The sequence below is a fragment of the Trachemys scripta genome, chromosome 16 (genome assembly GCF_013100865.1).
Source record: "Trachemys scripta elegans isolate TJP31775 chromosome 16, CAS_Tse_1.0, whole genome shotgun sequence".
Classification (NCBI taxonomy): domain Eukaryota; kingdom Metazoa; phylum Chordata; order Testudines; family Emydidae; genus Trachemys; species Trachemys scripta.
In genome coordinates, this window is record NC_048313.1 from 13,286,254 (window position 1) to 13,310,345 (window position 24,092).

General features: G+C 63.7%; 3 protein-coding genes across 4 annotated transcripts in view; 2 read left to right on the forward strand and 1 right to left on the reverse strand.

Annotated features, from left to right (window-relative positions):
- DGKA (diacylglycerol kinase alpha) overlaps positions 1–1,918 on the forward strand; it is a gene marked incomplete in the record, with an annotated part of 13,709 nt that extends 11,791 nt beyond the window's left edge. Inside the window, 3 exon segments of the mRNA XM_034792861.1 lie at positions 450–570; positions 752–812; positions 1,277–1,918. Coding sequence (XP_034648752.1) covers positions 450–570; positions 752–812; positions 1,277–1,375 — 281 coding nt within the window.
- Positions 1,919–2,398: 480 nt separating this feature from the next.
- On the reverse strand, positions 2,399–12,347 carry PMEL (premelanosome protein). Its single transcript, XM_034792383.1, has 12 exons — positions 12,243–12,347; positions 9,068–9,193; positions 8,721–8,867; positions 7,638–7,778; positions 6,866–7,027; positions 5,988–6,389; positions 5,456–5,905; positions 4,941–5,048; positions 3,917–4,010; positions 3,436–3,638; positions 3,164–3,251; positions 2,399–2,720 (listed from the first exon to the last, which is right to left on the reverse strand). Exons 1-12 carry the CDS (start codon positions 12,304–12,306, stop codon positions 2,561–2,563), a joined length of 2,145 nt encoding a protein of 714 aa, XP_034648274.1. The 5' UTR covers positions 12,307–12,347; the 3' UTR covers positions 2,399–2,560.
- Positions 12,348–17,488: 5,141 nt separating this feature from the next.
- On the forward strand, positions 17,489–23,909 carry CDK2 (cyclin dependent kinase 2; the record flags this gene model as incomplete). 2 transcript variants are annotated; one of them, XM_034792968.1, is given in 7 exon segments in its annotated part: positions 17,489–17,797; positions 20,490–20,567; positions 20,895–21,015; positions 21,105–21,275; positions 21,850–21,951; positions 22,975–23,178; positions 23,788–23,909. In XM_034792968.1, coding segments are annotated over 7 exon segments (897 nt in total). In that variant the 5' UTR covers positions 17,489–17,681.
- Positions 23,910–24,092: the final 183 nt, after the last annotated feature.

Here is a 24,092-nt window from a genome sequence, read left to right on the forward strand (position 1 = left end):
TGGGGGGGGGGGGGGGAGTGGGCATCTGGTGGGCGGAGTTAGGGGCGGGGCCTCAGGTGGAGCAGAGGCGGGGCCAGGTCTGAGGTGCAGGTGGGGGGCGGGGCCCAGGCAGGTTTCAGGCTAATTCTGCATGAACACGAGCACAGGGACGCCCCCAACCCAGACCTGCCTTTTCTGCCTTGGCCCCGCCCACTAGGTGGAGCCATTAGAGCCCCGCCTCCTTAAAGGCACAGCAGCCTATGGGGGGGTTGGGAGGGGAGCTCCCCAGAGCAGGGGCACCCCTGGCACCCCCACCCCCTGGTGCCCACTGACCAGCCCCACTCACTGAGGACACGTCCCCCGGCCCACGGAGCTGGCTGGGGGGACCCGGGTGGTGGGGGCTGGGCTCAGTCATCCCCGGGCCCCCGGCAGCAGGGGCCCCAGCGCTGACGGCCCCTCCCTCCCCACAGACCTGAGCGACAGGCGGCTGGAAGTGGTGGGGCTGGAGGGCGTGATCGAGATGGGGCAGATCTACACGGGCCTGAAGAGCGCAGGCAAGCGGCTGGCCAAGTGCTCGGAGATCACGCTGCGGTGAGCACCGGGGGGGCGCCAGGGGGGAGGTCCCCTGGGGCCAGTCGGCCCCCCATGATACCAAGGGAGGCAGGCTCAGGCCTGGCCTCCCGCTCCTGGGACCCGCCACATGTTGGGGAAGGTCCCAGCCCCCTGCGGGGCGCCGGGGGGGTGCTCCTGTCTCACACCGGGGTCTCCACAGGACCCTGAAGTGCCTGCCCATGCAGATCGACGGGGAGCCCTGGATGCAGCCGCCCTGCACGGTAAGGAGCCGTTTCGGGGTCCCCCCTGTGCCCCCCGGCGGTGGGGAGCCGGGCCCCCTGCAGCTTTCCCAGCCCCCGCGAGAGGCCTCAATAGACCCCCCCCGCCCCGCCAATCCATTGTGGGGTGGGAAGGAAGCCGGGGCCGCCTGGCGTTGGGGGAGGGGGGGGCTGGGCTGCTGGGGGCCAGGGCAGTCGGCCCGTTGGGAGAGGGTGTGGGGCCTGGGTGCCCCTTGCTCGCTGGTCGCATGGGGCCGGGGTTGGTGCAGTTCGGAGCCATGGGGGTGGGGTGCTGGAACCACCCCCACCCCCCATAGACGGGAGGTGCCGGGGGGAGGGAAGATGCATTCCCAGGGAACCGGCTGGGGTGTTTGTGTGACCGGAGCTGGGGGAAGGGCCCCCCCCCCCAGCCCAGCCTGGCCCAGGGCCCCCTCCAGCGCATCCTCCCCCCATTCTCTCTCTTTCAGATCCGGATCACCCACAAGAACCAGGCGCCCATGCTCTTGGCCCCGCCCCCCCGCTCCTCCAGCTTCTTTGGCATCAAGAAGGGACCCCATGAGTCGTAGGGGGGGCCCAGTTGGGGGCCAAGGACCCCCCCGACCTGGCCCCCTTGGCTCGGAGCAGGGGACAGCCCAACCACAGGGCGCTGGTGGGTTTGGTTCCTGCCCCCCAGCAGCCTGGATGCCCTGGATAGACCCATTATGTCATCGGGGGGGGTCACACCTGCGGCCCCACCAGCCAGGGCCCCTTCCCTGCCCTCGCTCCCCTGCTTGCAGCCCGGGCCGTCTGCGGTAGCGAGCAGGGGGCACACGGGGGCGTTGGTCTATTCCCCTCCCCCCCCCCCAGCTGCTGAGAGCGCTGGCCCCCACTGCCCACCCGCCTCTTGGCTGTTTCTGCCCCATGGTGGGGGGGGAAGGGGGCATATGTACCTGCCCCTCCTGTGCATCTCTGGCCCCTGCAGGGAGTGGGGGGCAGCAGTGTGCTGGGCCCCTGCGTGTACCCTACATTCCAGTCCCCCTATTTATTGCCCCCATAGTCCAACACCCTCCCCCCTCGAGATTTCAAGTGCCTCGTCTTACTAATAAAGGTTGGAGTTTTTGTTCTTCCCCCCTCCCCTGACTCGTCTGTTCTGGGCAGGGGGGCACAGACCCATGCTCAGGTGGGGCATGGGCCCCGGGGCCCCAGGCGCTGGGCCATGGCTTTGACCAGGGCACCTCCAGCTCAGCCCCCGCCACACGCCCGGAGGGGGGTCCTGGGGTTAGAGGCAGCGCTGCTCAGGGGAGGGTCACGCTGGGGGGGCTGAGCACAGTGTCACAGGATGTCTGGGTTCCTACTCCCAGTTCTGGGGGGCAGGGGCCCTGAGTTCCATTCCAGTCCCTGTGGGCATCTCCCTACCCCCTGCTGGAGGAGGGCGCTAAGCATGACCTATAGTGGGGGGGAGGGCACCTGACTCCACAGTGGGGGTGCTGGGTCCTGAATCTCTCCCTCCCCCCCGCACGGCTATCCTCCCCCAGCATTCACCCAGCACCTTCCCTGGCAGGGACAGAACCAGGCCGATACGGGCGGGAGTCTGAGTGTTTAATAGCTGGTAAGGACACGGGCACCTGAAAACCCCCCCCCCCCTTCCCACCGTGCTGTGGGGGCAGGGAGCAGTGCGGCTCTGGGGCATCCCAGCCCCCACCCCGAATGCCAGGAGGAGGGGCCGGGCCGGGGCGCTCTGGGGCCGGGTCCTGCGGGGGGCGTCGCCGGCTCTACACCACGTTGCCGCTCAGCAGGGGGCTGTTCTCGCCGGTGGGGGCGGTGCCGAAGGCCTGGCGCAGGAAGAGCCGTAGGGCGGCGCGGTCGGGCAGCCACGCCCGGGGCAGGGGGCTGTGGGCGGGGCCGGCGGGCAGGGGTCTGTACTTCACACGCCTGTCAAGGGACAAAGGGGGGGGTCATACCTGGCCAGCTGAGGCTCAGGGCTGCCCCCCCCCCCCAAAAAAAACCCACCACATGGGGGCTGGCTCCACAGAGGGCAGCCCACAAAGCGGGGACCTGGGTTAGCCCCAATTCTGCCACTGATGCACTGTGCCTCAGTTTCCCCCTCCAGAACTGGGAGCTCATCCCCCTCCCTTTGTGCAGTGGGGAAGCTCTTTGGGGCAGGAGGTGGGGCTGGGCCTGGCCCACTGGGGCCCTGATCATGGCCAGGGGATGCTGGGCAGTGCCCAGCCCCCGAGGGGGGCCTTCAGCTGAGCTGGGCATCTGGGTGCTGCTGGCCGGTAAAGCCGGGCTGGGCTGGGGGGTGGCCCCGTTTGGTGCCCCGGCTCTGGGAGCAGCGGGACCCGGCGTACGAAGCGGGCAGGAGCTGGGCTCACCTGTAGGCGTAGGACACGGCGCCGAGGGCCACGGCCACCAGCATGAGCCCCACGATGAGTGTGATCCTGGGCGTGGCGGGATCGGCACCTGCAGGGCACAGACACGGGAGCGGTGAGGTGGGGCCGGGGCCGGCTCAGCACCCGGCCGAATGGAGCCAGCCAGCCCCTGTTACCCCCCGGGGCGTCTTGGAGCTGGCTGGGCCCCAAACTCCCCAGTACCCGGGGGGGGGGGGCACAGCCCCCCGCTCCACCCCCGCCAATCCAGGCCCTACCTCGGACGCTGACTTGGGTGCTGGCGACGGCCAGGCTGGCGGGGTTGGCCAGCGAGACGTTGAGGCAGTAGAGGCCGCTCTGGTTGAAGGCCTGTCGCAGCAGGAGCTGGCAGGCGGGCGCGGGCGGCACGGGGCTGCAGACGCGCTGCTGGGGCGTGAGGCACGTGGGGTCCAAGACGGTGGTGCAGACCTCGTCCGGCAGGCTGCGGGGGAGGGGGCAGGTAAGTCACGGCCATGGGGGAGGGGCGCGGGTGGGGGGCACCCGCAGGAGGCAGGATGGGCCAGGTGCCCCTGGGAGCCGGGCTCCAGCAGGTGTGGGGGGGACGATGCTGGGGGTGGCTTGGCCCGGGGGATCTCCCCCAGCCCGGTTTTGAGGTGCTGCTGCAGGGTGGGGCCGGGGTCCAGGCCCCAGGGTGAGGGGGGTTGGTGCATGAAGCCACCCTGCCCTTCCCGAATGCTCCCCTCCCCCGGTGCCCCCTACCTCCCCTGGCAGGTCACAGTGAGTTCCACGGCGTTCTCGCCCGCCGCCGGGGCCAGCGGCACCACCTGGACGATCTCCACGCTCTCGATCCCCTCTGCAACGGGAGGGCATTAGAGGGGGCACGGCCGGGCCCTGCCCCGATACCCACCCCCGCCCAGCCACAGCCACCCGGGAACCCGCCGCTCCCCTGGAAACAGCCTGCCCCCTCTAGCTCCCCCCACAGAAAGTGTCCAGTAGAGGGTCAGGGGGCCGCCCCAGAGCCTAGTGCCCATCGCTCTGCTCCGGATATAGGGGGTGGCGTGGGAACGGCTGGGGGGGCCCTGCATTGTGCCCCATTCCCAAGCACATGGGGGGGCAGGGCAGCCCCCCAGTCAGGATGAATCTCGACCTAGGCCCTAGTGCAGACTGACCCCCAGGGACCATGGAGCCCCCAGGTTTCACCAGTGCCCCCTGCCCCGCGCGCAGCCAGGCTGGGATGGCCCCTCTGTGACGGAGCAGGGAGCAGGGCAGATTTGACCTGGGAATGTTGCAGGGGGGTTGCAGTGGGGATGTGGGACTCCCTTGAAGGAAGCTACCTGAGCTGTAACCTGAGCCAGGAACGGGGGTGGGGAGAATTAACACCTTCTGCCCGGGAGACTGAACAAAGGAGAGGAGCAGCGGGAGGAGTTTTGAGTTTAGTTTTCGGTTGGGGCGGGGTGGTGCAACGCAGGGAACCCCAAGCTGGGGTCTAAGCTCCCTGAACCTCCCAGAGGGACCTAATTGAGGGGGTCTGGTCGTACCTACACGCTCTGCTTGAGACTGTGTTCCTGTCCTTAAATAAACCTTCTGCTTAACTGGCTGGCTGAGAGTCGCAGTGAATCTCGGGAAGAGGGGTGCAGGGCCCTAACTCCCCCACAATCCGCAACACCCTCCCACGCCCGGAGCTGTGTGGCTTGCCACTGCCCTGTGGCTGATGCCCTCCATTGCTCGGGGCCAGGGGCTCGCTGGGACCCTGGGCTGGGGGAGCCGCCGCGCCCCGACTCACGCACGATCTCCAGCTCCGTCGAGAAGGTGCCGTATCGGTACAGGAGGCAGTCGGCGGGCGCCTGCCGCTTGGCCAGCACAAGAGCCTCAGGTGCGGCAGGCTCTGCGTCTGCCGAGAGAGACGAGACAGAGAAAGGAGACTCCCCCGGCCAGGCCCTGCCCACCCAGCGAGCCCCCTGGGTCACAGCCACCTCCCTGCGGGACGCCCGACGTTGTCCTGGCTCCGGTCCCTGGCAGCTGGGCCTGGGTCCATGCTGCCCCCCCGCCCAGGCAGAGCCGCCACCCGCTGCCCTCCACCCCCTGGGCACCCGCAGCGCTCGGAACCAGGCCCCGTATCCGGCTGAGCCGAGCCGGCCCGGGCCGGACGCTGACCAGCCTCAATCCCCAGGCAGCCCGGGCAAGGACCTGCCCCCCACAGGCTGAGATCGGGCCGAAGCGGGACCCCTGAAATCATCAGGGAAGGGGGGCTCTTTTGGGTCAGCCCCGTGGGACCCCCCATACCAGGCGTGCACCCACCTGCTACTCCCAAGCTAGTGTTGGCCACGGTTCCTGCCACACTGGCCGGCGGGTTGGCCACGGAGGACGCGGACGTTGGTGGCGAGGTGCCCGGCGGGTTGGCCACGGAGGACGCGGGCGCTGGTGGCGAGGTGCCCGGCGGGTTGGCCATGGAGGACGCGGACGCTGGTGGCGAGGTGCCCGGCGGGTCCCCAGCAGCAGAGACAGAGGCAGGGAGCGGTGGATCTGCAGAAGCCACGGCCAGGTCTGAGGCGACGACGGTGACCACGGACCCGGGTGCCACGGTGGGCACGGTGCCGGTTTCCAAGGCGGGGGTGGGAGCTGTGGTACTGGCGGCGGCCGGGGTCACAGCACTGGGGAGGGTGGCACCTGTGCCGGGCTCTGCGGGGCTGGCAGGGACGGAGGCCGGGCCTGCCGTGGGTGTCGCTGGCTCGGCCGTGGCGGTGGGTACTGTAGACAGAGAAAGCAAGAGCTGCAGCCGGTTCCAGACTGGCACCTGCAGCCCAGCCCCAGGGACACGTCCGCCACTTACCCACGCTGGGCGCCGGGCCCGGGGTCTGCGTGGCACCCCCACTGGGCGCCAGGCTGGCTGGAGCTGAGGCAGAGGTGGGCTGCGCCGGGGGGGCCGTGGTGGGGTCCACGACCGGCGCTGGCGAGGTGCTGCTGCAGGCCACGGGGATGGCAGCCTGGAGCACCACGCGGGGCTGGACGGGGCCGGCCTCCAGGTAGGTGTGGGTGACGGTGCTGGCGCGGGAGATGAGGGTCCCGCTCTGGTCCCCAAAGTCCCAGGAGTAGGAGATGTCGGCGGTCTGCAGGTAGTGGCTGGGGTCGTGCAGCCGGACGCTGAAGGCCACGGCCCGGTTCCGGACGAAGTGCTGGTCGCCCCCGTCCACGTCTAGCACCTGGGAGATGTCCACGGCGAAGGGCACCTGGTCTGGAGAGGGGGGGCAGGGAGATTCCAGACCTTTGTGATAGGGGCCTGCCCCATGGACCCTGGCCCCCACAGACCCTGGGGTCTCCTGCCCCCACAGGCCCAGGGCCCCCCTTTCACCTGGAGCCTCACAGACCTGGGGCCCCCCTGCCCCCTGGAGCCCCACAAACCCTGGGGTCCCTCTTGCCCCCACAGACTCAGGACCCCCTGCCCCCACGGGCCCGGGGCCCCCCAGAGACCCACAGACCCATGGCTCCCCCCCCCGCTCCATGCCCCAACCACCCTCCCCCCGACCTGCCCGGGGAGCTGCTCTGTGGCAGGGGGTGAGCAGGGCCGCCCCGGAGCGAGGCCGTGGGCAGGGGCTGGGGCAGGGAGGTGGAGGAGGAAGGGGAGCCCGTGCTGCACAAATGGAGCCCATGGTGATGAGGGTGACCCCCCCACCCAGCACCCCCCGTCGGTCGCCCCCTGCCCAGCCTCACCCGTGATGCTGAACTGGGACGTGGCCCGGCCCATGGGGATGAACTTCTGGCGCCCGCGGTAGTGATAGACCTGCACGTCCATGGCATAGGAGCCCAGGGGCACGCCGGCCGTCTCCACCGTCAGCAGCGAGGAGGGGCCGTCTACCACCTGCCAGTACTGCCCTGTGGGGAGGGAAGGGCAGGGTGCAGCCGGAGGGAGCAGGGGGCAGAGCTCAGGGGCACGTGCACCCAGACTCCAGTTCTGACTGGAGAGGTCCTGCAGCGTGGCCTGCGGGAGCTAGTGGTTAGAGCAGGGGGCTGGGAGCCAGGACTCCTGGGTTCTTTCCCAGCTCTGGGAGGAGAGGGAGGAGTCTTGGTTACAGCGGGGGCTGGGGGGTTACCAGGAGCCAGGACTCCTGGGTTGTATTCCCAGCTCTGCCAGGGAGTGCAACTGGGTCTCGCCCGTGCCTCAGTTTCCCCATCTGGCCTAATGATAGGAAATGCTGGGAGAAGTAATTGGATAACGTTTGTTCGGGGCTTTGAAGAGTAGAAGACGGCGAGGGATATTGGGGGCGCTGGGGGCCAGCCTCAGGCTAGGGTTCCCCATGGGGCACCAGGAGCCACCCCCACCTGTGGGGCACCAAGGGCCAGCTCTGTCCATGGGGCGGAGCCTTCTGCCATGGTCCTGCCTTCTGTGGGGCTCCCAGTGCCAGGCGCTCTGAGGGGCCTGCAGGGTGGACGGGGGGCACGGGAGGGGCCGGGCGGTGGGTGTGGGCAGGGAGCCGCCTCTCACCCCAGGTCCGCCAAACGTAGACGAACTTGCTGCGCTTGCCCCGGGTGCTGCGGGGGAAGGGTTGCCCGTCGGGGAAGACGCCACCAGGGCCCTCGCCCGGCTCCTCTGGGAAGACAGCGTCGCCCTGTCTCACCCGGGTACCTGCAGGAGGGAAGGGGGCCATTAGTTCTATCCTGGCTCAGGGTGGGGATCCCGGACTCCTGGGTTCTATCCTGACTCGGGGAGGGGTCGTCTCTGCTTCCCCCTGGGGTACCCCAGGGGTACCACCCACCTTCTGGGGATGAACAACCAATCAAAGGTGCAGCAGGCGCCCCTCCCCCGCCCTTCAGCTCCCAAAGCCCGTCACACGGGGGGGGGGGGGGGGGGTCGGATGGGGGGGGAGGGGGGGTGTGAGGGGCTGGGGGGCAGATTGATCTGGAGGTTGGGGGCAGAGTTAATCAGGGGGCAGATCCTGAGTGGAGCTGGGCGGGGGGCACTGGGGGCAACTGCCATTGGCCGGATCCGGTGGCGCTGGGTGGGGGAGAAACATCTGGGCCCCAGCCTGGGAGCCCCTTAGCTCTGGCCCCCACTGCCACTAGCAGCACTTCCGCCCCCCAGCACCAGCTGCCCCTCGGCCTCGGGGCCACTGTCAGCTGGGTCAACCGCAGGAGCAGGGAAATCGGGGGTGTCAGCACATCCTGGCACCGGCCGCACCTGGGGGTGGAGGTCCAGCCCCCCAAGAGGGTCCTTTCAAATCCGGGGCACAAATGAGGGCGGCTTTCAAGGCAGCTCCCTAGAGATTCCCCCCCACACACCCTATAGAAATCCTAGATCCACTGCCACCCCCATATAGAAATATTGTGCACACAGCTCCCCCCTGGAAATACTAGGTACCCCCCCCCAGCAGGGTGTACCCCTGTCCGCCACACGTCCTGCTGAAATACTCCATATTCCCCTGTCCCACCTCAGAAATACCGGGGGGGGAGGGGGTTTAAAGCCACGGCCCCTCCCCAGCTCCAGATAGGCCCATTGCTCCAGGGGCGAACCCAGCCCCCGGAGCGGGCACTGTGCTGGGAGGGGCGCGTAAGGGGGTGGGGGGCTCACCGTTCACGGTGCAGTTCTGGCTCCACACGACCCGGCCGTCGGGAAGCACCGTCTGGGTGCCGGGAAAGCGCAGGGCGATGGCGAAGGTGGCCCTGGCGCCCGTCATGGTGGGGGCGTCGTTGCTGATGTCAAAGGTCACGGTGCCGCCTGGGAGGGAGAGGGGCAGGCAGCCAGCTGGTGGGGCGCAGATCGGGGGAGGGGTGCAGATCTCCCAAGCCCCCACAGTGTTTCCAGCTTGTCACAGGGTGAATCCTTCATCCCTAAACCCACAGCTCTGCCGGTGCCCCTCACTCCCGACCCGTAGCCCCCAGTGGCACAGCATTGGGCTCAGAGGGGCCAGCCCCTACCTCTCCAGCAGTTCTGCTGCCGGGGGTCGCCCTCCTGCCAGCGGGGGTACAGCTGGGAGTTCCAGGACCCCTCGACCAAGGGCAGTCGGTTCCGTCGATCGCTCCCCTGGCCTCTGCTGCCGGCCCCTGGAGAGAAACGGGATCCAAGCTAGAGCTGGGATCGGGGGAATAGACCCTGGCCTCGACCCCCCGCCAGGGTGTGCAAAGACCCATCCCTCACCAGGGCGGATCAGGCTAGAACAGAGCTCGAATGTTCCCCAGAGGCTGGAGTGGAGGGCTTGGGGTGGGGGCTGGAACCCAGGACTCCTGGGTTCTGTGCTGAGCTCTGGGAGGGGAGAGGTGTCTCTGGGTTGGAGCAGGGTGGGGAGGGGGCAGGTTAGTCAGGACTCCTGGGTTCTGTGCCCAGCTCCTGTGTGGAATAGGAACGAGGTGCTTTGTGATCCATGGTGGAAAGGCTGCAGGGGGGTAGGGCGGATAATTCCCCATGAGGAGGATGGTGGGAGATTCGCTGCCCCAAAGCACTGGGTGTGCAGGGCCCCCGGTTCCCTGGGCACCACGTGTCTCCTGGCATCCCGGCTCACGGGCAAGGGGATTCTAGCCGAGGCACCTCCAGGCCCCAGCCGACACGCTCAGCCCTGTGGGCTCCAGGCCCCACTCCATCGACACATCAGCTGGGGGTCGGCTGCGCCCAGCCTGGCCACGGCCCTCCCATAGCCTGGAGCCCCAGCTGGCTGCGTGGGGAGCATGTGACAGATCTTCCACCCAGCACTCGGGGCTCCAGGCAAAACCCATCACATGGGCCTCTAAATCCTCCGCCGAGCCCTTGCATGTGACTCTCAGCTGAGTCCCTGGTGCAGGACGCTCCAGCCAGTGCGGGGTTAATGCCCCCCCCCCTTGCACCACTGCTCAGCGGGAGGGGGGAAGTCCCAATCACCCCTGGCCCAGGCAGCCTCCCTGGGTGGGATAGGGGGATGGAGAGCTCGCTGGGGCAGGAGCGTGCCCTTCTGTATCACACTTGGATAGTGTGACCCACTGGGGCTGAAGGGAGGGGGGGTCTAGTGGTTGAAGCAGGGGTGGGGCTGGGAGTCAGGACTCCTGGGTTCTCTGCCTGGCTCTGTGAGAGGAGTGGCGGAAAGTGGGTTAGAACAGGGGGCCTGGACTCCGGGGGTCTAGTCCCAGCTCTGGGATGACTCATTGTATGACTTGCAGCATGTCCCCGTCTCCCTTCGTGCCTCAGTTTCCCCAGCTGTAAGCTGCGGGGAATGCCAGTGACCCCGTTGTCGGGCTCAGCGCCTGGCAGTGAAGCGCTTTGGGACGCTTGGGCAGGGAGGGGAGACTTCCCAGGGAAATGGTCGGACTTTCAACGCCCCCCCCACCTCTGCGCCCAGCAGACATAGGGCTGGACAGGCACGCACCCCCCCTGCAGTGTTGCTCCACTGGGAAGTGAGGGTTTCGGGGGGCTCCCCACTGCAGACAGGCCCTAGGGGAGACCAACAAGGGCTAAGGGTGGAGAATCAAGTGCACCCCGAACCTGCCCCCTTAGGGGATCCCCCCGCAAGCCCCTTGGCCAGGTGTCCAGACTCCGGTGGCCTAGGAGAGGCCTCCCCCTGCTACGGGTGCACTGTCAGTTCTCAGCACAGGGCGGGGGGTCTCGGAGGAGGCAGCAGTGTCAGCTGGGGGGACTGCAGGGGGGCAAACTGCAAGGGGGGCAGCTGCCTGGCTGCAGGGGCCAGTAGGTAGGTGAGGGGAAGGGTCCTTGCAGCAGTATGTTGGGGCTGGGGGAGTGGGGACGTCCCTGCGCCTGGCACAGCGCAAGGAGCTGTACGGATATTACCCAGAAGCCGCTGCCCCGTCTCCTCCCCGTCCGCCCCGGGGGAGCAGAGACCAGGCCCCCAGACTCCCTCCTCGGTACGGGGACGGGGCTGAGCGCGGTGGGTTCCCCCACTGGGACCCCCTCCCCGATTCAGCCCCATTCCAGTCCTTGCCAGACGCCGGGCCCAGCGCGGGGGATTAGCAGGGGCTCTGAGCCAGCTCCCCACGTGGTTCGGCTTTACCGCTGGCTCTCCTGGCCCCTGGTAATCCAGCAAGAGGCTTCCCAGCGGGGTGGGGCCGCATCCCTGCTCCAGCCACGCTGGAACGAGGAGGGTTAAACCCACCAGAGCACCCGGCAGCACCAGCTTGGAACCGGGCCAGAGGGCGCCTGGTCCGGAGGGTGCCCAGCCCGTCTCCCTCTGCAGCCGCTCGGGGGCAGCTGACAGAGGGTGCGAGGCTGGCGCTGCCCTGGGCCGCTCCCTGCCCTGCTCCCCAGGCCGGCTTGGCACAGACAAGCTTTGAGGCAGGGGGCTCGGGGCGTAGGCAGACCAGGCAATGGGGTGGGCTATGGTGTGAGTCATGGGTGAGGGGCAAGGGAGGCCCTAAATATTCCTGTTTGGGGTCCCCAGGGGCCTAGCACCGTCTCTGCTCTCCCCCTCAGCCCGCGGGAGCTGGCCCAGCCGTGAGAGTCTGTCTGTCTCCTCTGCAGCGGGAAAACCCTCTGGACGCCTAAAGGGGGCACATTAGATCTGGAATTGCTACGGGGGGGGGGGCTATAGGAGATATTCCTGTTCTGCCCCCACACGCACACATGCTCCTTGGCAACTTTATAGTCGTTTGGCTGCTTCCCCCCCCCCCCCCCCCCACAAGGCCTTTAAAGTCCCCCCCCCTTTTTTAGTCACACCGCACCCAAAAGCCCCCCCCCCCCCCCCCGAGAAACGTGCTCCCCCCTGCAGGGATGGAGCTGGAGGGCTGGGTCAGTTAATCAAGCTACATTAACCCAACGGGGCTCTTCTCTGCCCCTATTTGCATACCAGACACACACACCCCTCCCCCAGACCTGTCAGCTGGGACCATCCTCCCCACTAGCAATCTGGGGAGGGGAAAGGGGGTGTCACTACGTTTGGGACCCCCGATCTAGGCCTTGGCCGGTAAATGCCCCCATTGGCCCCCAGGGTAAGATCCTACAGAGACTCGGGGGCGGGGGGATTACCGGTACCAGCCCCAGCGTTCTGGAGTCAGGAACGAGGCGTGACCGGGATCGATCCTGCATTGGCCGGGGGTGGGTCAGCTGAGACCCTACAGATCCTGCCACCCCCGCTCCAGGCCCTTTGCTACCCCCGAGGACCGGGACCCTACTCACTGTGTTGAGCTGCAGCCACAGCCAGAAGGGCCCAGGCAGCCACCAAGTACCAGCTCGTCCGCATCGCCCAGCCCGTCCTTCGCACCCGCCTGCGCGCTCCTAGACCCCTCGACAGCCGAGAGGCAAAGCATCCCAGGCGCCCGGTATAAGAAGGCATCCTCATTTGCATAGCCCCACCCCCTTCCTGGTACAACCTCAGGCAAATCTCACCCCCCCCCCAGCAGTGGGGCGGGTGGGTGAGAACCAGTCACAAGTTGGTGTTTCTAGCACAATGGGGCCTCACTAGTTTTGCCTCCCAGACAGAGCCTGGAATTTCGCGGGGAGAAGGACAGACACGGGTTTCCGCTCTGAGAAGAAAGCGTCTCTAATGATCATAGAACTACAGGAGAGAAGAGTAACCCGTGATGCAACTTCACTACAGGGTCTTGGGGTGACATGACAAGTCACCCCAACGCTGAGCAAGGCAGACTCCACTTCGCTTGGGGCAGCCGGCTGCTTCTGTTCCCCCTCTCCCTGATACAGGAGCGAGGAGACGGGCAGCACCTTGAAAACTGACCAAAGGAAACGTAAAACACACACACACACCGAATTAGCAGGTGGAACTCACTGCTACAGGATACTTGCCTTCCAGTGGTAGGCCCTATAACACTAGTGACTTAGTCCTGGCCAACAGACAGAGCTTTAAGGTGTGATTTAAAGCCAGTCTAATAAAACCGGTGCAACTTTATCTGTGGACACTCTTAGAAAATGGCTTTAAACCCATCTCGTAGTGGTTTAGTGTGTGTCCGTGCTTGTAGGTGGAAGCTAAATCAATAGACCCAGTTGTCAATCGCTAGACGAGGGTGCATACGGGGTGGGGGGTGGGGGGTTGGTGTCACTAAATCCGTTCTCAAACCAATTGACGTTAAACCAGCGCGACTTCTGAGTGCAGAGTGTTCAGTTAGCTTGTGAACGTAAAGGAAAGTCACGTCTGATCACCCCGGTCCATGGGGTGAGCTCTAGGCAAAGAGAGGGAAACCAGAACTGGCAGTTAGCAGAACAAGGGCCGGTAATTTGAGGGACCCCAATTTACTAATTCGGTTCAGAACTGACCCCGAATAGGACTATTGCTGTGACTCGTTACACTGCAGTTGCAATGTCACTTTGCGTGGCAATAAACCTTCCCCTGGCCCGGTTTGCACCCAACCATCACAGCCTGGGAAGAGCCGGAAACTGACTGGCCTGTTTTCCTCCCACACAGAGCAGCAGCAGCAGGGAGCTGGGGGTGGCTAACGGCCCCAAAGGAGGAGTTTGGGACTAGGGAGTGGAATCAAGCTGCTGTGGGATTTTCAGTGGGTCCCTGAAGTGAGGCACAGGAGAGAGCTGCATCGGGGGGACTGGGCAGCGGTGCTGTAGCCCAGGTGTCGAATAGAATCATAGACTAGCAGGGTGGGAAGGGACCTCAGGGGGTATCTAGTCCAACCCCCTGCTCAAAGCAGGACCAACCCCAACTCAATCATCCCAGCCAGGGCTTTGTCAAGCCGGGCCTTAAACACCTCTAAGGAAGGCTGTCTGTGCAGGAAGCTGTGGTCTGCTCCGATCTCCATTCAAGGGAACAGGAACTTTGTACCTGTTGTAAGCAAACAAGTCACACTACGGAAATACCTGACGGCATCACCCATGTCTGCTCCAGACAGGAAACTGACCCGGAAGGCCCCAAAATCCACTCAGCAAAAGGGGCATCAGTACAAATGTCAAATCCTGTTCTGAACCCTGGTACGCTCTCGGCCTTGGCAAGACCTTGTAGCAGTGAGTTCCGCACGTTAACGGTGTGCTGTGCAAAAGGCATTAGTAATACAGGGGAGGGAATTTTTTGAAATGTATCATTTTTAATCCGTCTGTGTCCCTTTAATAAAAGGAACAGATTGGGAGGGATAATTCACAGCAGTTACTGAGTCTGACCTAGATGGTCAGAAGCCCTTAGAAGCTGAACTCCCATTGACTTTAATGGGAGTTACGTGTCTAAATACCTTTGCAGACCTGAGCCTATGTGTTCAGGGTATTATCCTGCTAAGAAAACAATTACTGTGTAACTCCTCCCCCAAACACCAGACGTATCAGCAAAATCCTGTTTAATAAACCCATGGCCCAAGGTTTCTCTGTGACAGACTGTGTTCCTACGTTCACCACTTTTACAAGACTGTGATAAATTTTGTACAAAGTATGCCTTATGGGGTAGCATTTAAAAACTCATAATTCGCTGATCATTATTGTCTTAGTAAAATTGGTGTGGCAACATTGTATGTGAAGTTATCAGCATCTAGTGTATGATTTTACTAAGGCATATTTCAAATCTAGGGAAGCAGCCCAAGCAAGTTCCTCAGAGACAAAAAGGCAAATTGATGACTCAGTCAGGTGTCAACAAAATCAACTGGACTATCACCTGATTAAGCAGTCATTCTTTGGCAGGAAGAAGGATGTGAGCAAGAAATTTACATCTTGGCAAAAGACCAGACTTGCTGTCACCTGAACCCGTTGGAGATGATTCTCAAAGAGGAGGAAAAGATATAAAAATGAGAAACAGAGGCCCCAAATCACCTCTCTCCCCATATCTCTATTCTTGGCTTCAACGACATTTGAAAGACAAAGGAAGCATCAGTGACCTGGGGAGGGGTCCTGGCTGTGAGCATCTGGTGAGAGAAATCCATTTGCTTTAAGTTCACGTCGCTCGTTACGTTAGGTATTAGTTGCATTTTACCTTTTATTTCTTTGTAACCAATACTGACTTTTATGCCTCATTCCTTGTAATCACTTAAAATCTACTTTTCTGTAGTTAATAAACGTGTTCTATTGTTTATCTAAGTCAGTGTGTTTGGACTGAAGTGTTTGGAACCTCCATTTAAGATAACAGAGGGTGTGTGTAGCATTTTCTTTTCATGTTATGATGGACTGTCTATGTGTTTGTGCTGCACGGAAGGAGAGAGCTGGGCAGTACAAGACGCACATTTCTGGGGACAAGTCTGGGACTGGCAGTTTGCTGGTGTCACTCCGTAATATAATCCAGGAGTAGCTGACTAGAAGCACTCATATATTCAGCTGGGAGTGATTCTCCATGCTAGAGGCTGTGTGAACGGACCAGGAGTGGTTGTTCTCACAGCGAAGCAGCGTAAAAGCACTCCAGAGTCTAAAGTTGAGGGGACACAGCTGTCCATCAGTCAGATTGTACCGTGGGGAATGTCACAGCCCCCTTCGCAGAACGACATAATGTTTAATATTTGGAAGAACTCAGGTCAGATTCCATTAGCTCATTGGTCATTTATTCGTGTAGCAGAGATCTGGTTTGGCCAGATGCAAAGAGAATGGATTTTATTTATTCTAAGCAGCAGCCGGCTTGTGGGTGGAGTAGGGTCTAGTGGTTAGAGCACAGGCTTTTGCATCAGGACTCCTAGGTTCTATTCCCACCTCTGAGAGCGAGGTCTCATGGTTAGAGCAGATGGCCTGTCAGTCTAAGCCCAGTCTTACCACTGTGCGACAGGAGGCAAATCGCTTCTCTTCTGTGCCTCAGTCTTTCCACCTTAAAATGGGTCTATTTATGATGTGCCTTGCAGTAGTGCCCGGGGTGCAGTCATGGACGGTTGCGCTAGGTGTGGTACATACCCACTGCAGAAAAACCAGCCTGTCCCTGGAGAGCTTACATCTACCTCTTAGGAAGCTTGTGAAGCTCAAGTCATGAATATTGGGAAAGTATTTTGAGATCTTCAGAGACGAGCCTCAGGGAAGCCCAAAGCAGAATGAGTTTTTATCTGCACGAATGTAATGGTGAAAGTGAGGCGCACAGCGAGGAAGGGACTGGCCCACGGCACCCAGAGTATCGGTCCTGTCCCATCTGCTACCGATTTGTGGCTCCAAAACGAGTCGTCACTGACAGTCGACGGTACAGATCCTACAGGCTTTGGCCAGCAATGAAATCGTTCCCCATGGCCATCTGTGACATGACTGACACATGAGCACTGTGGAGCCTTTGTCCCGCGCCGGTGGAAGACTGCCCCAAAGCACGTCCCCGGGAGATGTCAGAGTCTGTATGTACCTGGCTTTCAGACCAGACCAGCCGACGCTATCCGAGACACACACAGAACGGCTGGAGCTGGATCCCTTCGGGGAGGAGACCCCCGGGCTCCAGGAAATGAGAGAGCGCGGAAAGGAAGGAGCCAATCCACACAATAAACCGGCACCGCAACAGCCCCCTGGGTCCCCGTTCACGAGCTGAGGCCTGATGGGCAGCGAGCAAAGCGCATGGCCGCCCTGTCTCCCAGCCAAGCCGCACGGGAGCTCGTCACCCGAAATGGCCAGGTGCAGAACCAAACCAGTTGAGCAGGAACTCCGCCGCCTTCCCCTGCCAGCTCTTTTGTCTGCCGGATTAAAGAGCCCTGAGCAGGTGCTTCCAGGCCAGGCTCACGTCACCGGTTGGACCTTCTCATAGATGAGTTGTGCTGCCCTGCTCAGAATGGCCAGGGCTGGGCGCAGCTCGTGGTGCACGAATCCCCTGGGGGCGAGGGGGGCGCACGTTTGGCTGGCTGCGTTAGGCTGCTAGGTCTGAAATCCCCCATGCGGAGGGGGCCTAAGGCCCAGACCCTCAAAGGAAGTTTGGAGTCTCAGTACTTTGCAGGAGCTGGGCCTTCGTGGTTTAGTTTTTGGAGCGGAAGCTGAAAGCTGGTTCTGAGCGAGGGCCTCAGGGCTTCCGAGGCGCCGGACAAACGGGGGCACTTGCCATCAATCGATCATAATCTTAACCCTGGGAATCCCCCTTCATATTCTGCTAGGCGGAGCCCAGGCAGGGCTGGGGGGTCCCGCATGCGGGGAGGGGGGAAGGGAGGGGAGCAGCTCCCTGGGGATAGGGGGAGCACCTGGAGGGAGGGGAGTCTCCTTAGGGAGGGGGGGCCTGGCCCGCTCCAGCTCGGGAGGGGGCTCAAGGAATCCTGGGGGGGAATCCCCCCAATAATAAACATCTGGGGATCAGCCAATGGACTGGCGTGGGGTCACCTGGGGCTCCCCCCGCTGACCCCCAGCCGGGGGGGTCACCTAGGATTTAAGCGCAGCTCTGGGTCTGGCCCACCCCGTAACCCTACGATGGAGGGGGGAAGCCCGCTGCTTTCTCGGCGCCTGTCCCTTTAAGGAGACTCCCGCGTCGCTCCCAGCGTCCCCTCCAGGCGCCAGCCAATGGCGCGGCGGGGTGGGCGGGGCGAGTGGAACGCGGGAAGCGGCCGGGCGGGGGGCGGCGCTACATTGTTGCCAGTTGGGTGGGTTTGTAACCGCCGGGGGCCGCGGAACGTTCTGTCCGGGCCGCCCCCGCCCCCCCCCCAGGGGCCGCGATCCCGGGCCCGATCCCTGGCCCCCTCCCCGGGGCGGGCCGGCTCCGGGACCAGCCCCTCCGCGGCCCCGGCCGCCGCCTGCCCGCGCCCCATGGAGAACTTCCAGAAGGTGGAGAAGATCGGCGAGGGCACCTACGGGGTTGTGTACAAGGCCAGGAACAAGGTCACCGGCGAGGTGGTGGCGCTGAAGAAAATCCGCCTGGATACGTGAGTCCCCCCCCCCGACCCCCCCGGGGAGTCCCAGGGAACCCCCCGTCTCCGGCCGCGGGGCCCCTCCCGTAGCCCGGGGGTGGGGGGGGCACAAGCAGCTGGCCCCTCCCTGGGCCGGGCAGACCCCTCGCCTCGAGGGCTGGGGGCCTCCTGCAGGAGCCCACCCCCGGGGGCGAAGCGTGTGGCACCTTGGGGGTGCAGATGTGGCAGAGAAGGGGTCCGGGGTGGGGCTGGTATCCGGGGGGCCAGTTCCCTGCCTGTGGGGCTGGGGTGCCCCGGGAGCGGCTGGGCCGGCTGTCACCAGGGCCTTGGCATGAATTCACTTGGCGAGGTGCATCCGAGGTGGGCAGAGCCAGACGGTCGAGCTGGTGGCTGGGGGTGGGCAGGGCGCTGCTAGAAGCCAGGATAACCCTTGGGTTTGGGGTACTGGGAGGGGGCACCCGGGTCCCTCTCTCCAGGGGGGCGCTGGATGTTTCTGGGCACTTCCCAGCTCCCGCTGGAGTCAATCAGCAGCGCTCCACCAAGCTCAGTAAGGCTGGGGCCAGTCAGCCCTTCGGATGCCTGGTGCTGGGGGGCGGGAATGACACCCCTCAGCCTTTCCTGCAGCCCCATTTCTGGTGGGGGTGACTTCTGCCCCATACGCTTCCTTAACGCCCTGACAGAGGTCGTCCTACGGAGCTGAGACCAGTCAGTCACTCGCTCCAGTTTTAGGTCTTGTCTGGACTTCGCTGAAACAGCCGTTCTTAAATTGTCTGGCTGCCGTCAGCAGGTCCCCGAAGAAATTCTCTTCCCAGGTGCAGTGAAGGAATATCCCAGCCGGCTTTGCCTCTCAGCTGCCCGGGTGGGTCATGGCACCCGGGCCGGCTTTGGGGGTCCCGTCGCAGTCACTGTCGCTCTTAATGCGGGGGCAGGTAAAGTCGGTACCGCTTGGTGGGTCTCGGGGCCAGTGGACAGCTGCCCACACGTCGAGTAGGGGCCGGAGGTTGAATTAAGGCTGCTCTGGCGTCTGCCCGGTTCTGGTGCCGCAATCCAAGGGGGACGTGGATCCGCCAGAGAGACTAAGAGAAGAGCCAGGAGGCTGACGGAACATGGAAGGATTTGTAGCGACAGGCTCTGGGAGCTCAGATTATTTAGCTGAGCAGAGAGAGGGGGAAGGGGGGACTTGAGGCCAGTGCTAATGGGCTCGTCAGTCTCGCAGACAAAGGTCTAACACAGGGGTCTCACACTCGCGGCCCATCTGCGGCCCGCGAACCTCCCCAGTGGCCCACGGGGCTCCAGCAGTTTTGGGGCCAGGTCTCTCCCTTGGCCCCACCTGCCGGCCCCGGGCGCTCCCCGTCTGCGTCGCTGCTGGCCCCTCCCTGCGGACGCGGGCGGGGCTGTGCCTCTGCGCGCTGTCCCCGCCCCGAGCGCTCCTGCGGCCAATGGGAAACTCCAGGGGTGGTGCTTGGGGATCCCCTGCCCTGCCTTGGAGCCCCAGGTAAGCACCACACCCCCACTCCTCTCCCAGAGCCTGTACCCCCACCCCCAAACTTCCTCCCAGAGCCTGCAACCCCACCCCCTTCTCCTGCACCCCTGCCCCAGCCCAGAGCCTGCACCCAGCACCCAAACTCCCTCCCAGAGCCCAACCTCTCACCCCTTCTGCACCCAAACTCCCTCCCAGAGCCTGCACCCCAATCTCCTCCCCCACCCAAACTCCCTCCCAGAGCCTTAGGCAGGTGGGGGGCGGGTTCTGGGCAGCATGAGTGACATTATTGGCCCGCTGGGAGGATCTGAGGACTGGCACTGGTCGAGTTGGAGACCCCTGGTCTAACAGGTCCAGTGGCAGGAAGTTGAAGTGAGACAGTTTCTGACTGGAGATAAGGCGCAAATCTGTCGGGACGAGGGTCACTAACCACTGGGCCGTAGTGGATTCTCCATCACTGGCCATTTTTAAACCGAGGTTGGACGTTTTTCTCCAAGCTCTGCTCTAGCTCGGCTGGGAGGTTCCGGGCCTGCGTGATGCGGGCCAGGCCAGGTGATCTCAATGGCCCTATGGAGCCTGTGATTCACAAGGCCCCCTTTGGTCTGAATGGGCTGTGGAAAGTGTTCCCAGCCCCTGGTCGCTCCTGCGGTCTGCCTGTGCTGGGCAGGTGGGTGCTATTCGGCGGCAATTCGGCGGACGGTCCCTCACTCCCGCTCAGAGTGAAGGACCTCCCGCCGCAGATCGCGATCACGGCTTTTTTTTTTTTCTGGCTGCTTGGGGCGGCCAAAACCCTGGAGCCAGCCCTGCCGGGAGGGGATGCAGCAGTGCGCAGGGCACTGAATAGCCCTGGACCCCTGGTTCCGACCCAGAGAGCTGGTCCAGGCCTGTGGGGTCGATGCGTTCAAGGGCCCCGTCAGCTCTGCCCAGATGTGAAGAATCCCTAGGGCGGGCAGGAGTTTTGTCCCTGTGTCCTAAGCTGCCCCTCTCCTCGCTGTTGCTTCCACCCCAGAGGTGGCTGCATTTCCATGGGGTTGCATCCGTGTAAAGGGTTTTTGGCTTATTGGTGCTGCACTAGGCTGGGGCCTGTGTGTGCTGGACTGGCGTTCTTAGGCCGCCTGGCGTATGTGCTTTGGTGTCACGGATGTCACTCAAGTGGGGCTGGAGTTGATTGGAGCCCCAGACCTTCTGCGTGTCTCCAGGCTCCCCATGGCTTCCCTCCCCCCGCAGAGAGACGGAGGGCGTCCCCAGCACGGCCATCCGGGAGATCTCCCTGCTCAAGGAGCTGAATCACTCCAACATCGTCAAGTAAGTGGGGGTGGGTGGCGAAGGGAGTTAACGAGGTCCCTGTAGGGTGGCACCACGCGGTCGCTGAGCTACTGGGATCCGCAGCCCCTCTTCCCCCGGGCTGGTGGGGACCCAGAGCTGTGGCCCCCATCGTGGTTGGTCTGGGCCCGGCTCCCCAGCGGGACGTATGCCCCACAAGCTCGTCACGCCGGGTGCTGCCTGCTGGCAGCCTCAATAGAGGCCAGGATGGGCATGGGACACGGTGAGTGAATGCCCCCGCCCCTCCTCCCAGGGCCTCTCCAGGGCGGGAGCCGTGACGTCTCCTCATTCCTCTCCCTGCGCCCGCAGGCTGCTGGACGTGATCCACACGGAGAACAAGCTCTACCTGGTCTTCGAGTTCCTGCACCAGGACCTGAAGAAGTTCATGGACTCCTCCTCCATCAGCGGCATCCCTCTGCCCCTCATCAAGGTAACCGGCCTGGCTGGCGTGCTGCTCCGCCCCTTCCCCAGCGTCCTCTCCTCCCCGCTGACCCCAGCCCTGTCTGCCCCCCGCTGCAGAGTTACCTGTTCCAGCTGCTGCAGGGCCTGGCTTTCTGCCACTCCCACCGGGTGCTGCACCGCGACCTCAAGCCCCAGAACCTGCTCATCAATGCTGAGGGAGCCATCAAGCTGGCGGACTTCGGGCTGGCGCGGGCGTTCGGCGTGCCGGTGCGAACCTACACCCATGAGGTGCGTCCAGGGGGCTCCCCCCTCCTCCAGCCATCTGGCTCCTGCTGGGAGCTGGGATCCAGGGGCTAGGCAGTGAGATGGGGCCACCTCACCCGGGTAGGTGCCCCCGATGGGCTGAACATCCCTGTCCTCCCTGCACCAGGACCCCCGGCTCCAGCTGATCCCGCCTCCTGCGGATTCCTCCAAGGCTGTCATGCCACCACCAGCACTTAGGGGGTGGGAGAGATCCGGCTGCATCCCCTGTGCCTACTCCAGGCTCCCAGACCCATGGCCTCACACCACCCTGCCGCTCCGTTCCTGGACCAGAGTCCTACTAGGGAGAGGAGTGTCTAATGGTTACTCCCCACAAGGCTGGGAGCCCGGACTCCTGGGTTCTATTCTCAGCTCCCCCCAAAATTCGCTGTCTCGCCTTCGGTGAGTTTCCCTTTCCGTGCCTCGGTTTCTCCATCTGCAAAATGGGGATTACGAAGTTTCCCGGGGGCCTGTGGTGTGTATAGCTCTTTGGGGTCCTTGGAGCGGAAAGGGGGAGAGACGTCCCTGTCGTGATTAACGAGGATTTCCCCCACTTCGCCAGGTGGTGACTCTCTGGTACCGCGCCCCTGAAATCCTGCTCGGCTGCAAGTACTACTCGACGGCCGTGGATATCTGGAGCCTGGGCTGCATCTTTGCCGAGATGGTACGTGCCCCCCGCGCCCTGGCACATGGTTTTTCTCGTCCCACAGTCAGGGAGGGGCCCCGTGTGCCCCGTGCAGTGGGGGGAGTGAAACAAGCGCAATCCCTGGTCTGGGGGCCTGATCCTGCCCCGACTGAAGGTCATGTGTGTCTGTGAGATCGGGGGGGGGGGGGGGGGGGGGGGAGCTTTACCCTGCTCCTCTCTGTTCCCAGCTTGTCCTGTCCCATGCTGAGGGAAGGAGTATGACTTAGTTACTCCATCCTGCCTCTTGCACCCAGCCACCACTGAGCGCAGCGGGTCTCGCTGCCTGGCCTGGTGCTCCACAGGGGAGTCTCCCTTGTTCGTTTTCCCCCAGGCGTGAGAGGCAGCGTTAAGCGTGTGATGGGGCAGATCCAGGCCCCCCCACCCCACACGCGCTGCCAGAGCTGCTGATGGTGTCAGATGGGCAGCCTCAGCCTCGCTTCCTCTGCCTGGGGGCAGCTCTGGGATGCACTTGGTGACGTCCCTGGAGAGGGGTGCTGACCCACCGAGCAGGAACCAGGAAATAAAAGGGCTCTGTTGTGTTCTCGGGGGGGTGCCCTGCCTGGCATTTCCCCCGCCCCGGGGGAAGGGGTTGTGCTGGCAGCGGGGGGACGAAGAGGGGTGTCATGCAGAACACGTGGGCTGGCGTCTGCATCCCTGGGTGGGTGAGAGGGGAGCAGACCACGGAGTGGGCTGTTTCCCCCGAGAGCCAGTTGGCCTTAACCCTTTGTTCCCAGGTAGAGGCTTTGCTACAGTGTGGGGGGGTCAGTCACGAGGCTGTCGAGATAGGGGACGATTCGTAGGGTTTAAGGCCAGAGGGGATCAGGAAACTATCCTTCCCTCTGTGCTGAGCCGGTAACTGATGTGTGGCCAGAGCATCCCTGGCCCTCACTCCCTCCTTTGGGGAGAGAGGAGGGTGGGAAAGCCCCCCACCCCCCATTGCTTTGAGCCATTGGGAGGTGGGGCTGTGCTGGGACCTCGCTTGACCCCTCTCCTGCTGTCCAGATCACCAGGCGAGCCCTGTTTCCCGGAGACTCAGAAATTGACCAGCTCTTCCGCATCTTCCGGACGCTGGGCACCCCGGATGAGGCCGTGTGGCCGGGGGTCACTTCCATGCCTGATTACAAGCCCAGCTTCCCCAAATGGGCCAGACAGGACTTCAGCAAGGTGGTGCCCCCCCTGGACGAGGAAGGGAGGAAGCTCTTGGCTGTGAGTAGCTGGGGGGGCTCCAGGATTGACCCCATACCTAGTTAGCTTGGGGGCAGGAGCGGGAGAGGAACGAGGTTTCTTGGGAGAGTGCAGGGCTGGAGCTGGGGACTGGAAGCCACTTGCCCTCCAGCCGTAGCTGGTGCTGCACGGACAGCAAGAGCCTCCCCCTCTTCCCCCACCCCGCTGGGGCAGCCTGAGACACAGGGGGGAAGTGACTTGTCCAGGCCCCGCAATCAGCAGCAGAACCAGGAATAGACCCCAGATCCCCATGCGGTAGCGGCTGGAACGAGAACCAGGAGTCCTGCCTGCCCGACCCTTTGCCCTTCCGCTGCGAGAGGCGTTAGCCCCGGCGTCCAGACCAGAGTTCATCGCATTGTCTCTAAATTCCCCCAGAGATGTTCCAAGGGTTTGAGATTCCATCTCGTTCCCTGTCCTTAGCGGGGGCGTTGGAACAACTACCACGTTCCACCCCAGGGGCAGCTGCACTACAGTCTTGGGTGTGACCCACCCACCTTGGTGCTTCAGGATGACAGTTGCCATGGGAATGGCAGGGTTCCCACCTGTCCCGTCCCCCACCCACAATAACCACCACCCCCCTCTCCTACCCAGCAAATGCTGCACTACGACCCCAACAAGCGGATTTCGGCCAAGTCAGCGCTGAACCATCCCTTCTTCCGGGACGTCACCAAGGCCGTCCCTCACCTGCGCTTGTGAAGTGGCTTCGGGGCAGGACTCTGCTGCCCCCACGCTGGCTCTGTCTGGCCTATGCCTGTATCTGGATCCGTCTCCTGGCGCTGGGCCTGCCCTGGGGATCCTGTGACTCATCCTGCCCCTGCGGACTTGCACTTAGCCTCCCGGCCGTGGGGGTGCTGAACGGAGGGGGCGACCCCCCCCCCCCCCCCCCCCCCCCCCCC

Bases quoted from the DNA above. Each gene is read 5' to 3' on its own strand.
- PMEL (XM_034792383.1), bottom strand. From the start codon at position 12,306: ATGCGGACGAGCTGGTACTTGGTGGCTGCCTGGGCCCTTCTGGCTGTG. The intron at 6,390-6,865 runs GTGAGGCTGGGC...CCCCCTCTCCAG, and splicing joins GTCCCAGTTCAGCATCACGG to ACCAGGTGCCCTTCGCCGTG. The intron at 3,252-3,435 runs GTAGGGCCTGGA...TGTGCCCTGCAG, and splicing joins CACCCAAGTCAGCGTCCGAG to GTGCCGATCCCGCCACGCCC.